General features: G+C 46.3%; 1 protein-coding gene across 1 annotated transcript; it reads right to left on the bottom strand.

The window, feature by feature from the left end:
• Positions 1 to 568: 568 nt before the first annotated feature.
• Positions 569 to 14,135, bottom strand: LOC311026346 (A disintegrin and metalloproteinase with thrombospondin motifs 15-like). The gene is made up of 8 exons (XM_084029860.1): positions 12,873 to 14,135; positions 9,199 to 9,331; positions 8,937 to 9,104; positions 4,728 to 5,011; positions 4,430 to 4,607; positions 4,162 to 4,334; positions 3,169 to 3,344; positions 569 to 3,056 (listed from the first exon to the last, which is right to left on the bottom strand). Exons 1-8 carry the CDS (start codon positions 13,791 to 13,793, stop codon positions 2,264 to 2,266), a joined length of 2,826 nt encoding a protein of 941 aa, XP_083885986.1. The 5' UTR covers positions 13,794 to 14,135; the 3' UTR covers positions 569 to 2,263.
• Positions 14,136 to 14,984: the final 849 nt, after the last annotated feature.

Here is a 14,984-nt window from a genome sequence, read left to right on the forward strand (position 1 = left end):
TGAATAGTACAACACAGCTAGTGTGCGAAGATGGCTTCTTGGAATTTTGGACTCTCCGGCTTGCCGTTCTCTCGAAGGTCAGGACAAGACAACAAGGTGGCTATAGAGGCGAAGACACGCCCTTCCGGTGATTTAATTCCATAAAATATTGGATATGGCCCAGTGAACTATATCTCTGGCCGTTACCATGACTCGCTAGCTCGCTAGGTCACTTAGCATTGTTACACGCACAAATGAGAGCTTAGCAGATGTGTTTTATCTCGCGACTCTTTTTGTCATCAAGGTAACCTGTAGCTTCAGCAAGAGACGCCACGTTGGCGTGTCGTCTTTCATATTTTCATATATACATATTTTCACAGTCAACAGTTTTACCACAAAATACATCTTTCTAGATGTGCAAAATGATCTTGTAAATTGGCCACATCATATGTGTAAGTCCTGGCACAATTACGAGTCAATCTACTAAATGCGGCAATTGCATTGGAATGCACCAGACTTGGATAGCAATATTAAATATTTGCAGAACAGGGAAAAAATGCAGTATTAGTCATAAGTATACATGAATGGCTTTATTTTTGGAATAAATACACTGGAGTCAAAGACTATTACAAATATCTGTGTAAAAAAAAGATTTAAAAAGTATTTACATTATTTTTTTACAGAGCTGAATAAAAATATACATAGTATACAATACAGCCCATGCAGGTCATAAGTATCTTTTGCTGTACAAAGTGCAAAAGCTGATACAAAATTAAAAATGATAATCCAACTGACACAGGATCCATCCCCTAGTTGGATGTCGGACTGGACAATGTGGCCCCTTTAAGAAACAAAACAAGAATATAATGGATTACAGGATTTCAGCGAGTGTGCAGAAAGAGCAGCTTGGCTCAGGCTATGGGGGCCGTGAACAAGGCGATCCAGGAAAAAACACACACAGCACAACTGTACAGCATAACCGGGGGTTTGCCAGTTTTTCTTCCCCTCTCCGTTTTATCGTTTCATTGATGATAAATTATCTGTGGTAACTGTGCCAGACAGGCATGACTAGACATTATGAACTGAGCAGACAACTGTTGTGGTCGAACGATAAAAGAAGCGAAGGAAGCAATCAAACACACTGAACACAGGAAGTGGGAATTGAACACAGCATGTGTGCGTGCATGCATATCTGTGTGTGTGTGTGTGTGTGTGTGTGTGTGTGTGTGTGTGTGTGTGTGTGTGTTGGCGTATGTGTGTGTGTGAGACATCAGGCTAAGCCCTTATCTCGAATGAGCAGTGCAATGTTGGGTGCAGCCTGATGAAAACCCCTCGAACTGGCAGCCACGCCAGCTGACAGGGACCGCTGGCCATTGTCTCCTTCCCTGCTTTGTTTAGTCAGATGTGTCATGAACAGCAACGGCGTGGCTTTGGTTCTAGTTCAGACTGTTTCCATGACTGGTGCTGAGTGAGGTCTGCAGAAAATGAATGTCCACAGCTTCCTAGATTTGGAAGGAGCGTCGCTGGCAGCATTGTTATCGTTTGCTTCTGTGAAAGTTTTAGGAGTAAAACGCTCCAGTGAATGTAGTGGTTGTTGTTAGAAATCTATGTAATATTGTATGAACCTTTATTGGCGATAGCTGTTGACCAACAGAATGTATTTGCATTGCAAAAAACAATGCAGCAGCAGCACAGATATTATGTCATAGCAAAGGTTACTAAGTGCAACCTTGTGAATGAAATTGAAAAGACTACCTGAAAAAGCACCTGTAATGGCAGATGAAGATCACACATATAATCATTTAATGGATTGGATTTTTTGGGGGAAAAGCCAGGTGCCTTCACTGCTGATTCCCAGTTAAAACAGTTAACTCCCAGACTTACAAGGTAATCGAGACTGATTGCTTGCAAATGGGAGTCTGTTGACAGTACAAAGGATTCAACTACATTTTATTTGACCTTCTGTCATGTTATTTTGCCATCACAGTTTGACCTGGATAATGTCTTTTGAAGTCGGAGGGATGGCAGTGAACAGTGAAACATCTTCCAGCATCCATCCTGCTGCTTTCACTCTCCTTCCAATATTCTTGCTGTACCATGATGCAGGTGGAAAATATGCACCTGAGGGACACAGTGTGTGTGTGTGTGTGTGTGTGTGTGTGTGTGTGTGTGTGTGTGTGTGTGTGTGTGTGTGTGTGTGTGTGTGTGTGTGTGTGTGTGTGTGTGTGTGTGAGTGTGTGATACTTGCAGGTGGATTCCCTTTGTAGTTTATAGGTTTTAGTCACTAGCAAGGCCTTAGGTTACAGAAGTCCAGCTCCTGTGGTTTGCGTAAGCCAGTGCAGTGGTCCCTTGGGAGCAGATGCCCATGTTGGGTTTTGCAGTGCAAAGGTCGTCTCTTGAAGCCCTTCCCACAGGTTCTGGAGCAAGGAGACCACTGCCCAATAGCCCACTCAGGACAGGGGTCTCCACAAACCCTGGTGGCTGGGGGTCTTTGTGAATGATCACAGTCCAACCCCGGCCTTCCATCCGGTCTCAGACACTGCACCAACCTCCTCTGGATCCCGCTGCCACAGGTCACTGAGCACTGGTCCCAACCTGTGGATATCCACTTCCCAAGAGCGGGATCTTCCTTGCTATAAGACTCCTTCAGAGTGTCCCCCCCCTTCTCCTTGACACTGTCCTCAGACAGGACACTGTTATGGGAGTTTACATGCACCTCCTTCTTCAGAGTCTTGTCCTCCTTGGTCTGACGGGCGAGGTAGAAGGAGTAGCGGATGCGAGGCGGCGTCATCTGGCCTGCACACAGAACCTCCACGGTCAGGGATTCTCCCAAGGGCTTCACCGCCTGCAGGGTTTCGGCGAGGCCAGCTGTGCCGCTGTAGCGCAGCAGGCTTTTCTTCACAATGATGTCCCTCTCGCCAGCTGACACCACGTAGTTCCCGTTGAGCAGGTAGTGGCCCTGGCTGTTTTTCACCGCCAAATAGTTGTCATCACTCCTCATGCCCTTGTAGCCGCGTTGACGGATGTCGATGTTGGCTGCGCCCACCGGTAACATGACCACAAAGTTGTAGCCGTGCCTGCATGCCAAAACACATTAACGTCAATGGGAGCTAATAAAAGTGCAGTTGATAATGCTACAGGGAACGGATGGCGTAAGCGACATGCCATGACGGCGTGGATTTTACTCACTCGGGCTTCGTGAAGAGTCCAGACACTTTCTTGCAGCCCTTGCTATCACCTCCGCAGATTCCACACTTATCAAACTTCTTGGCGGAGCCAATTTTTCCGTCACAGCCAGCCTTAATGCACTTCCCTTGGACACACACTCCTGTGGAGTCTGGAGAGCATGGTGTCCCGTCCACAACCTGGAGTGTACAAAGACACTATCAGGTTAGCTTTTCATATACATATATATGTACTATCCAGTACAGAACATAAAAAAAAAATAGTAAAAAAGCAGCAAAAACAGCACAGCAGCCAACTCGCACTGAATTCCATTTTTTTCTTCCATTGTATAGCTGTTTCAGTGCCTGTAATTCTTTCACTACCTCCACTGGAAACAGTTCAGTATGTAAATCAATAGGCAGGCAGGAAAAATAAACATTGAAATGATTATATTATCATAAATGTACTAGTTACAGATAAATAAATGTCCCATGGAGGACAGTATGTGAAGTGATGCTGTCTCACTGCTGGACTGGCTGCAAATATGTGACTGATAAGTTCACTTCAACTGGTCGTGAGTATTTTTTCATCCTCAAATATGTCAGACACCATATGAACCAGACTAAACTAAACTGTACACAGAAAGTACTACGCACTCGTGTTTTTGGTTCAAAGTCATGACTCTGTGGTTAAAACTTCCAGCTGCTGTGATTCAGAGCTACGTGTCCCCTGAGCGCTCTTATCTGCTCCTCCTAAGCCAGTATGATGGAGTGAAGTGTGAAAGCTGCCTTCACTGCTGCTAAAGCTCACTCTACACCCCGCTATCTGAAAGAATCACACTGTCCTCCTCTCCTTCATTCCTCCCTTTCACTCTTTGCACTCGTACCAGAGGCAGCTGGCTGACGCATATTCACTTTCGGCTATCTTGGCCTCATTATCTCAAAACCTTAATTCATTTTAAACTTTTTGTCCAATCACCAAATCTTAATATTTGCTCAGACAAAGCAGATGGTTTACCTTGGGTGCCAGGACATAGAAGTAGCCTGTGCCGTTGGCCCTGCAGATGAGTTTGCATCTGTCGTCGGTGGACACTCCGGAGTACTTGGGTACCCACACCACAGACGGGTCGATGCGGTTACTGTTGAAAGCGCGGCCGCTGGACTCGCACTGCTCCTCGCGGTACGTCTTACCTATAGGGGGAGGGAGGGTGCAAGGTGAGAGGTGGGAATGCTTGAGTGGGGGGAAATGTCATCGGACATAGTTGTCTGGTTTAGCTCCATCGTACCTGTGTCGGGGCAGCGGTTCAGGTTGCAGGAGCGGTATTTGACCCGAACCCCTTGGCAGTATTTACCCCCATTGGATGGAACCGGGTTGTCACACTCTCTCTTAGACAGTTGGACACCGCCTCCGCATGTGCGTGAGCAGGAACCGAACGGGCCCCACTTCCCCCAGCGTCCGTCCACCTGGATATACACAAACCAGTAGAATGTTGCAGAACGTATAACCATAAAGACCCGCCTGAATCCCTCCCCAGTCAAGGTATACGCTGCTGTCAAGGACCTAGTCGTTTTTGGGAGTCTTACCTTCATATTTCGGTCCCGTTTGTCAGAACAGACCCCTTGGTCGCAGACCTGATTGTCCCCACAGTGGGTGCCGTCTGCCCAGGGGAAGTGCCGAGTCATGCACACCAAATGGCCATTGGATTTCCCCGTGCACCACAGACGGCCACACGGCGGTTGCATGAAGGGACAGGGCTTGGAGCCCTCTCCGAACGCAAGCTCACACTGGCGGTCGAGGATGTAGGATGTTCCCGGCAGCGTGTCAGGGAGGACCATCGGCTTCTGGGGCTGGTCGAGCAAGCATTCCCCTAAAAGGAGGGAGAGCAATTGAGCACATACGCATTTATTAAAGTGTCAACATTTAACAAAAATGAAAAAAACAATGCTTTACTTTGTCAATATATAGCCTACACGATCGTTTTCATCGTGTGTTACGTGTGTGTGTTGTGGTTTTGGATCTTTGAAGTGAACGTATAGCGTGATGCATTGCATGCAGTGTATGCCCCATACCACACACAGACAGATACATGACACACACACGCACACACACACATGTGAGTGCCCCACCCCCATCCTAACCTCTCCCTAAAAACCCACAAGCTCTTAAGGTGTGTACACACCGCAAGAACTGCCCGACTCGCGTCTGTAAATTCGCCAGACGCCATACGTTCCGCGCTTGCGCAAGATGTAATGTCTCCAAAACAACAGGCGGCGCTAATCTGTATTGTGGGCCAAAAAACACGAAAACCGGAAGTAGGCGGTCCTCTCTTCTTCGATTCCACTGGTTATTTGGTATGTTTACCATCGTCACTTCCGGGCTTCACTGATTCGCTAGTCAAGCTGCTAGCCTCCACCAATCAGAATGGTAAAAGAATGACCGACTCGAATGGCGGATTACACATTTGAATCGGCTGAAATGAACGCCGACGTGGGCCGATTCGAGCGACCACACCAAGTAGACTCATATCACGGACGCCGACTCTCTCAAAGACGCCGATTTTCGGTCCGGTGTGAGGCCGCCTTTACTCTCAAATATATCAACAAAAAACCTTTGGCCGATCGTCCATACGGATCCGGTGTTTTCGCTGCCTCAAAACGCACTATTTTGAAACCAACTGCCATGTCCTGTCCACACGAAGCAAAACAAACTTTTTTTCTCCGTTTTGCCTTGGCGTCGTTTCAAGAAAATCCGCATCCAGACGAATCCACAGAAAACGACTCAGCGCGCTGTAGTACATATTCCAGGCCCTTATGTGGCGCTGTTTCTGCTACAAAAACGCAGAAGAAGAGACGGAGCTTGACCGGATGTTTGCCATTGCTATGGCAACACGTGAGAGTTACGGCTAATCTCCGCCCGACCACCCGATCAATAAACACCCATAAGATGACAATTTGTCCCGTATAAATAAAACCAACAATAAGGATCAACAGCCGTCACCCTAAGGACCTTGACGAGGCGTTGTCACAGGTTGAGATGGATTAATTAGACAAATAAATGCCTACACTCATGGGAAGTTAGCTAGCGGTTGTTTGTTAGCATCGTAATAAAGTAGCATATCTGCAACTTTTTTCTCTGAATATCGCCCCCCTCTCTCGGCTCCGTTTTTTTCATACAGCGGCCCTGATACGCCTTCGTACAGACGAACAGAATATCTGCTACGAGCACGGAGGCCGCCGTTGTTGTTGTTGTTATGAGATGTCGCGGGGGAAAAAGTCAGGCTCGAGGGTCGAGGGGCGGGCCGATGACGTCAGCGTATTCGTTTTCGCTGTCTACACGAAAACGAACACGAAACGGAGGGGTGCCGTTTTTTCTTTTTCACCCTGAGAGCTGGTTTCAAAAAAGTGCGTTTTCAGGCCGCGAAAACGCCGGATCCATGGACGGCAGGGTGAAACGCACAAGACTTCTGCATTTACGCACTAAAAATGTTTTCGTGTGGACAGGCTCTCAGGGTGAAAAAGAAAAAAACGGCACCCCTCCGTTTCATGTTCGTTTTCATGTAGACGGCAAAAAGCGACATCTCGTAACAACAACAACAATGGCGGCCTACGTGCTTGTGATCGTGCTGCAGCAGATATTCTGCTCCTCTGTACGACGGCGTATCAGGGCCACTGTATGAAAAAAACGGAGCCGAGAGAGGAGGGAAATATTCAGAGAAAACAGTTGCAGATTTGCTACTTTTTTACGATGCTAACAAACAGCCGACATTTATGCTAGCTAACTTCCCATGAATGTCGCATTTATTTTTCTAATTAATCCATCCCAACATGTAGCAACGCCTCGTCAAGGTCCAAGGACAGCCGTCACCCTAAGGACCTTGTCAAGCAACGTGTTTACTTCCCCATGCTCCGTCTCTTCTTCTGCGTTTTTGGTGTATTTTTGTAGCAGAAACAGCGCCACATAAAGGCCTGGGATATGTACTACAGCACGCTCGTTTCCAGTGGATCTGTATGGAAGCAGATTTTCTTGAAATGACGCCAAGGAAAAACAGAGAAAAAAAGATGGTTTTGGTACGTGTGGACGGGGCCTTAGCTTGAAATCTTTGCTTTAAAGCAAGGAGTAAGGAGTAGTAAGGAGGAGGAAAAGCAAGGAGTTCAAAGGTCAAAGGTATTGACTCCATTTTCAATAAAGGGCACACAGAAACGTTTCCAGGAACAGACTAATAATCGCAAGAGTTTGACAAGCAGGTGCTTGGGAACATGAAAGATCAATGTCACATGTCGGGAAGGTTTCCAGGAGTAGGCTTTTTATCACGCAGCTTCACACCCTCATGGGGAATTTACACATCCCAAACCAGTCATTGGCACGGGGGAAAAAGTAGGCTCACTTTCTTTGAACTGTTTTATTATGTTGTTCGTGTTGTGATGAATTCACAACAGATAATAATGCAGTGAGGCTGTAACCAGTGGCAAATTTGTTTCCTCCCATTGAACCGCAAATTTGGCAAATGAGACGCACTGATGGACTGATAGTACAATCCCACATAAACAAGTCACTTCAGTGAACAAGCTGAACTTCACCCTTTCCTTCCTGCTGTCTCTCTGAAGAGCCATCATCCAAAACAATAGCTGGAGTGTGTGTGTGTGTGTGTGTGTGTGTGTGTGTTTGTGTGTGTGTGTGGAGAAATGACCATGTTACAAATAATTTTGGGTGCAGCAATGCATGAAAACTGCCTCAAACATGTGGCAACATGTTTTTTTTGTTTTTTTTTCTCCCTCCTGCTTTTTGAAGTCTAGATTTATGACAGACGGCCAGGCGAACCCAAGTTACGAGATTGTGAGATAGAAATCACTTGCTGTCAAGTAAAAAATGCTCTTCTGTATCGCTCTGGACAAGTTTGTGTTCCCTTGTTCTCAAACTATCTCTCAAATGGATACAGAAAGAAGCAGAGAAAAAAAATGTCTATTTGGAGAAAACCTGCATGGGAAACGCTGGGCAGATACACCTCTCTGTCCAAACCACTGTGGCGACTCTCCCCAGAACAAGCCCTCTAATTTGGGACAGATGTGGGGGCAGTTTTAAAATAAACGTTCATCGCTCCAAGGCCAACTCCAGTGGTTTGGCCTTCTTGGCAAACAATATACATCGAAAGGAATGGATTTCTTTTTTGGCTTTCTGCTCATCTTTTCTATGAGCACGGTGCTATATGAGGTTAGGCAGATGTCACATTTGAAGCAAGACTGATGCTAAAGTTAATCGTGCTCTCACTTGCATTTACCTCAAACGATTGTTGCAAATCAAGAGGTTTTTAACCCAGAAAACAGGAACGGAAAGCAGCAGATGTCAAAAGAAGAGCCTGCTCCTCTTCGACAATTGCGTGAAAGTAATGTTCTGATTTGCTGTGAATGTGAATACACAATGAGTCCTGATGTAGTCCACACCTCACTACACGTTTGGATTCATGGTGGAAAGAACATTTTCCTTGAAAAAACCTGGTCCTTGCATAACACACAATGCAACTTGGCCACAGGTGTCTTTTGTAGCCTCGAGCTGCTTGCCGTTCTAACTCTGCACCACCCTCGTTTTCAGACTCGTAGTCTTCACCCACAACGGACGCCGTCACACAGTTTATCAGCTTTTCCACATATATAGTAGTACTCCCCAAGACAGACTTTGATTTGTAATTTATTTATAAATGACACTTTAATAACAGTTTGTGTCTGTCCTGACTTCACATCTCTTAAATCACACTATGAGGCATGCTCGCAGTCCAACTCGGGGTCGTGGAAACTCACCGTGCCCGCTGTCCAGGAACTCCGTGATGATGGCGGCGCTGCAGGGAGACCAGGGGCTGGTGCGGTTGATCTGAATGAGAGTGGGAGACATCATGTGGTTGTCCTGCAGTTTCCCAAACACGTCCTCGCAGGCCCGCACGTTGTCGTGCGGCATGTTGAACACGTGTCCTGTCGAGAGAGAAAAAAGGAGACGTTGGGCGTCTTGCGTCGGACCAGAGAACACGCCGCGGTACTAAAGCGTGTTATAATGACGTCGGCTCACCAAGCTCGTGGGCAGTGGTGAAGGCCGAGGGAAGGCCATCGTCTTCGATCACGGAGCAGCTCCTCTTGGGGTCGCACATGGTGCCAACATCTGCCATGCCAAGAGTGTCACAGGTGGAGGCTCCACACAGGTCCTGGACAACAAAAAGGAAGAGCATTTTGCATAGTGCATCAGAGCGGGTCAGAGCTCGAGAAAAAAACAGAAATACGCGGCACTCAAGTTTTGCAGCTGTGGCCTTCATTTCTATCCGTTTAAATAACAATGTAATCTGGCTGTAACATTCTTACCTTGGAGTTTGTTTGAAGGCACATGGCCGGTGCCATTTCTTGCCCTGTTAGACTTATTTTCAGTGACATCAGCTTGTTCCGTGCCCTCGTAAAGTCACTTGGTGAGTACAGTGTTGTTAAAGCCAATAGAAGCAATGGCCTGAACAACCAAAATAAGACCTAAGTTGTAACAAACTGGAATTATTCTTGAAATTGTCTTGTTGTCATTGCAGTAAAGTTTGTTTTTTAGAGATTGGAAAAAGACGTGATAGTGCACAACCAGGCTTTCCACCACCCACTCTTAAAGTGTGGGCAACAGTGTTTAGAGCACACCTTCTCTATGAGGTCATGTAACTGTCCCCCAATCATAACATTTCCATCCCAATGCAGAGTTTCCAGATGACCTATTTCCCCACCACACGTTTTTTTAAAACCCAATCTCAGCATCCTTAGCATCCATTTGTAGCTGAACCTACTAATCACAGGACAACGTCTGCAGTAACCGCCACAGAGAACCGCCCATCTGCCCGGCTCCATGACAGCACTGTCTTCTGCATTGCCAGAAACACCGAAAACCAACGGTGGTCAGCCATTAGAGATAAAGCACGGGACAAGGTCAATGTCACGCAGCCCCTGCTGCCCCCCCCTCCCCCCCTCTGCACTGCATGTACACATAAAACACAGAGCCAAATGAAGACCCCGAATGCTATGACAAATCATTCCTAGAATAAACCGCAAAACCACAATTGTTGGCCAGCGCAAATCTAGTCCAGATGTGCTCATGTGTGCAGACAACATCTGAACGCTCGGGCCATTTATGAGCACAAAAAAAAGAAAGCTGCAAGATGAACAGGGGGAAAGAAACATAAGTGTCAATGAGTTTGTTCTTCGCTTTGACCTACTTCCACATCTGTCATCTATCTTTGCAATTTTGTGTGTTTCTGGGAGTTTTAAAACAAAAAGTAAGTAATCTCAGCAACAAAATATTTCCATTTTATTTTGTATACAGATTGAAGTGCATTTAACAGCCATCTGGCCTATTACGGGCCGTGTTTAGGGTGCAGAATTCATAACCAGCATGTTGCTCACAGTTTCATTTTCTAAATAAACCTAAGTGTAGGAGTGAAAAACAAGTCTGATACAACAGTATCAGTTTATGACTTACGGATTATTTGCGTGTACACTTTTCTTTTTCAATCCATTTTATCTGGAAATAAAGGCAAACCCGCTGTGAGGTAAAGTACGATCAGCCCCTCTCTCCCTGAGGAGACAGATTTACAGTCAGATTTAGTCTTTTAGAGACCGTATGTTCACATACAATAAACGTCCTGTGCAACTTAACGAAACGGAGTAAACTTACAACATTCTTTACACAGCAGTCATGCTGGCTATAGAGTTTAAAGACGACCGCAGTTGCCTCTGGACAACACCGAGTTGGTCTTCATAAAACCTGCAAATTAAACTGGGCGAGTAAACAGCAGACAATGGACATGCCTTAAATGCCCGCTGAAGTCCATGGTAAAGCAAAAACAACCCCACTGGCTCAACTGACTAAGTGTGGAGTCATGAATCAACACAAGATGGGTTGTTGTCTGACTTTTTGACCGTTGCTGATTTGCTGAGCAGAATGCTGAGTGTAAAATAGTATAAATGAGTAGCTTGAGTCTGGGAGGGGTGAATATGTTTGTATGTTTGTTAGAGGCCTGAATGGCAAAACACATTATTTTGTTTTATACTTAATTTCATGATCATATTTGTATTCCATACTGGAGCACATGCAGTAATGAGATTCCATGTTTTGCATGTTGTACAATCTAAATCCTGCTCTGTGCACTTAAACTGTGGACATATTTACCCATTTATGGCCTTTCAGTTTTTCTGAACAGAAACAGAAAATTCCATCAGCAGGGATCTGTTTTTCACACGAGGCTCAGGGCCAAATTGTCTTTGTTTGACCCATCCTCCCAATTGCATTTTTTTTCCCGAAATGCAGTATCTGTTACAGCGTAGGCTGTTAATTCACTCCAGCACAATGTGAACTCTAACAGGGACTGAATCCCTCGATGTCTGTTTTTCTGCTTTGTATCACAGATTACAGCCACGTGACCTGCTGTCTGTAGGCAGGACCAGTGCAGTTGAACAGAGTCATCTATCAGCTCTGCATGTGGAGCTTGTGATCCGGAAACCTGCTAACAGATTTTTTTCCTATGTTTTTTCCTGCTGTATACTTTTATGGAAAATATGGCCCATCTTTGAGATGTGATGGCCTAAACAGGAAGAGCATACTATAGGAGCCTTACAGTGAAAACGAGTGAATGAGGGAGAAAGTGTGTGACAGAGTGAAGAATGGGTTGTAAAGATGCAACTGCAGCTGTGCGGGGCTGCACTGCTTCAGACTGGGGGCAAGCAGGTGGGGCAGAAACATGGAGGGGATTGTGATATCTCTGACATGCACATAGGAACCTCCTCCCTCCTACATCACTCCCCCGCTCTCCCTCCACCTCTCCCTTCAGGGGCCTGTTTAATGAGGAGCAGGCAAGGTGGTGGGTAGGGCTGGAAAACCCACAGCTGGAGGAGGAATGGGAACGGCTGAGAGAAACAAGACACTTCCGACTAATGCGTCCCTGGTGGCACTTAAATTTGGCAAAGTTGCAGTTACAACAAGCATTTGTTTGAGGTCCGATGCGATCGTTTCAGTGACACTGGCCAAAGGTAACATATGACCTTATTATACCTTTAAGCTTCAGGCGGCGGCGGCGGCTTTGAGACTGTAATTACAACGACTGTTGACCCTTTGCCGGCAGACTGAACAGTTAAATGTGCATCTGCTGATTTGGAGTCTCCAATGTTGATAAAAACCAAAGTGGCCCGGATCCAGAAGACAGACAGTCCAATCACATGTTACACACCGAGCAATGAATTGTGAGCAGTGACTTCATCTCTGACCCGGTGTCGTCGGCCAAATATTTGGGAGTGCAGAGAACTCAGAGACGGGTTCCAAGTCTATGAAACTATCCTCTAAGGATCCATGAAGAGACTATTGCTCTGTTCAGCTCAAGTAATTTCCTCAGTGAACCCAGCCTCAGTGTCAAAGCTGTGATGGTAAAGCTGGACTTGATATTCACTGAGTGCCTGTTCCCTGACTCCAACAGAGGTGTGGAGAGTGTGTTTTGAGACCGAAACCAATCACCTGACACAGCATGAGTGGAAACCTGTAGTGTTTAGTCTTTAACCAAGCTCATCTCTGCTCGCACATAAACATGCCTGACATACAAAAGACGTTATTTTACAGCATCTGCTGGTGAAATATCAGATTTACGCATTGCTGTGCGTAATGGCGCGTACCAAACTCCCACTACCCCCGCAGCGTGAACTCAAATACATCGTTTTTTTAGTTTTTTTTTTTACCTGTCTAGTGAAAAGGATCGCTGTGTCCCAGTAGTCGGCATGCTTGTCGTTGTTTTTGTTCATCTTCTTCTGCCAAGTGCAAAAGTTTCGCAGCGTCATGGCGGCGTTCCCGGACACCTTGGGTCCTTTGTCCTCCTCGGATATGATCACGATCTTCACAACCACCACGCTGATAGAGTTAAGGATGCTGGGGTGTCTGTAGAGCCTCGCCGCCACCGCCATCAGCGTCAAGAGGTAGTGTTTGAGGTCGTCCCCGTGGAACTGCGCCATGGACTCGTCCGCCACCACGAGCGTCTCCACGTACCGGGGGATCGACGCGAACCTTTTGGCTCTCCCCATCTTCTTCAGCATCGTCTCGGTCACATTGTCATCTTTCAGTCGCTTGTATTTCTCCAGCGATTGCGCCACCCGGAGACTTATGTCGCTGTCCACTGCGCACCTAGAGGTCGAGTTGGGCTTCAGGTGGTTGCTGGTTCTGCGCCGGATGATGTGCGCGCCTTCTGCGCTCGCGGTGTCATTTTGCACCGGGCTGATAAAATATTCCCAGCCTTGGAAGCCAAACGCACCTTGTAAACCCTTACAGAGGCTCAAAGCAGCGTACGAGTCTATGTCAGCGTTCACGTATCCGGAGTAGAAACACCGGCTCAGGTCAGTGGTGACATCGGTGTTGGAGAGCCAGAAAGCGTCTTGGCTAGAAATGGAAGGGGCAATGAAATTGGAGTCCTGGTGCAAGTCGATCACTAACTCCTGTTGGAAAGCTCGTATCTTTAGGACACATTTTTCATTTAGGATTTCCACGTCGTTGTCAAGATCCCGCCTGTCATGCAATCTAACGGGGAAGCAGAGTTCACTCTCCATGCAACGAACCAGTTCTGAGAGGGAGACCACAAAGCAGAGGAGAAAAGTTGCTCTGATAAACATGACGATGTTTGCATTCAACAACGAATACAATGACCATCAGAGAAAAAACCCACAGCGGCGTTGAACCTGCAAACTCAATGGAAGCGGTGACAGTCACGCAGCAGGATGAAGAGCATAATCCAAACTTTACTCTTAAAACAGTCCACTGAGTGCAAACTCCTCCTGGTCATGACCCATCCTCCACCTGTGTGCGCCGAGTCGACTGCAGCCTTCTGTGGACTTTATGCATTTTCGTCATGTGTAAAAAAAAATAAATATGGAAACTCAATCTCTCTTTTGGAGGGGGGCAGTCTTTGGAGGCGCTCATTGGATGCGCGTCTCAGCTCGAGCCTTTTTTTCTGCGGCCACTTGAAACTCCGCAAACAGCAGGCCTATCATCATGCCCCAACACTGGCATGAAGGATCACATCTCCCACTTAGTTCTTTGTGCGCTCAGACCCGCCGGACTCAACATAATATGCGAGTTATTACTCGACACCTTTGACCACATTCGGGAGATGCAATCAATAAAAGCAAATTCCATAGAGCAAGATAGATCAGCAGAAATATATCCGGGGCCTCGTTTGATATATAATGCTTTCATAACTTGTATTTTAAATGGAACACCAGTGGGAATATTACAGAGATCCTAAAATGAGGTGTACCTGACACAAGTCATATCATATTGCAGCTGAAGACCCTTAGAGGAACATGTCATGATCGGTTTCTCTGCGTAACTCACATCCGCCACCTGGTGGCCACACGCGTGTGTAGTTCTGGTCCGGTCGTTGCTGCCAGGTCCATCCTGTAATGTACTGAGACACATGCAGAGCAGTGGTGGAAAGTAATGCTTTTACCTTAGTGGGTTATATATCCACTACAGCTCACATTGTTTCTCTCAGCTTTATTTAGCCTTCTATTTACGTTAACAGTCTGAGGAGGAGGTGGGGAAATATTATTAGTGTTGCTTGCTAAGATGGCTTTTACAGCTGGTCGAACAAAAGCAGTCCGGAGCAAACCAAGCTATTAGAAAGGCTGGTCATATATTCTGTATTTAAAAGTTTAATATGCAAGTAAGTAAGTACAGCTGTATACTCTCCCATCTTCCCCCATGAGTGTAATAATAATGCAATATGTAGGGTATATTCTTGACTCAGCGGTGTATTAACTATAAGCTGAGGGGAAAAACTGAGAAAACAGTATTTTGTGATG

Source organism: Eutrigla gurnardus, assembly GCF_963514095.1.
Source record: "Eutrigla gurnardus genome assembly, chromosome: 15".
Lineage (NCBI taxonomy): Eukaryota > Metazoa > Chordata > Actinopteri > Perciformes > Triglidae > Eutrigla > Eutrigla gurnardus.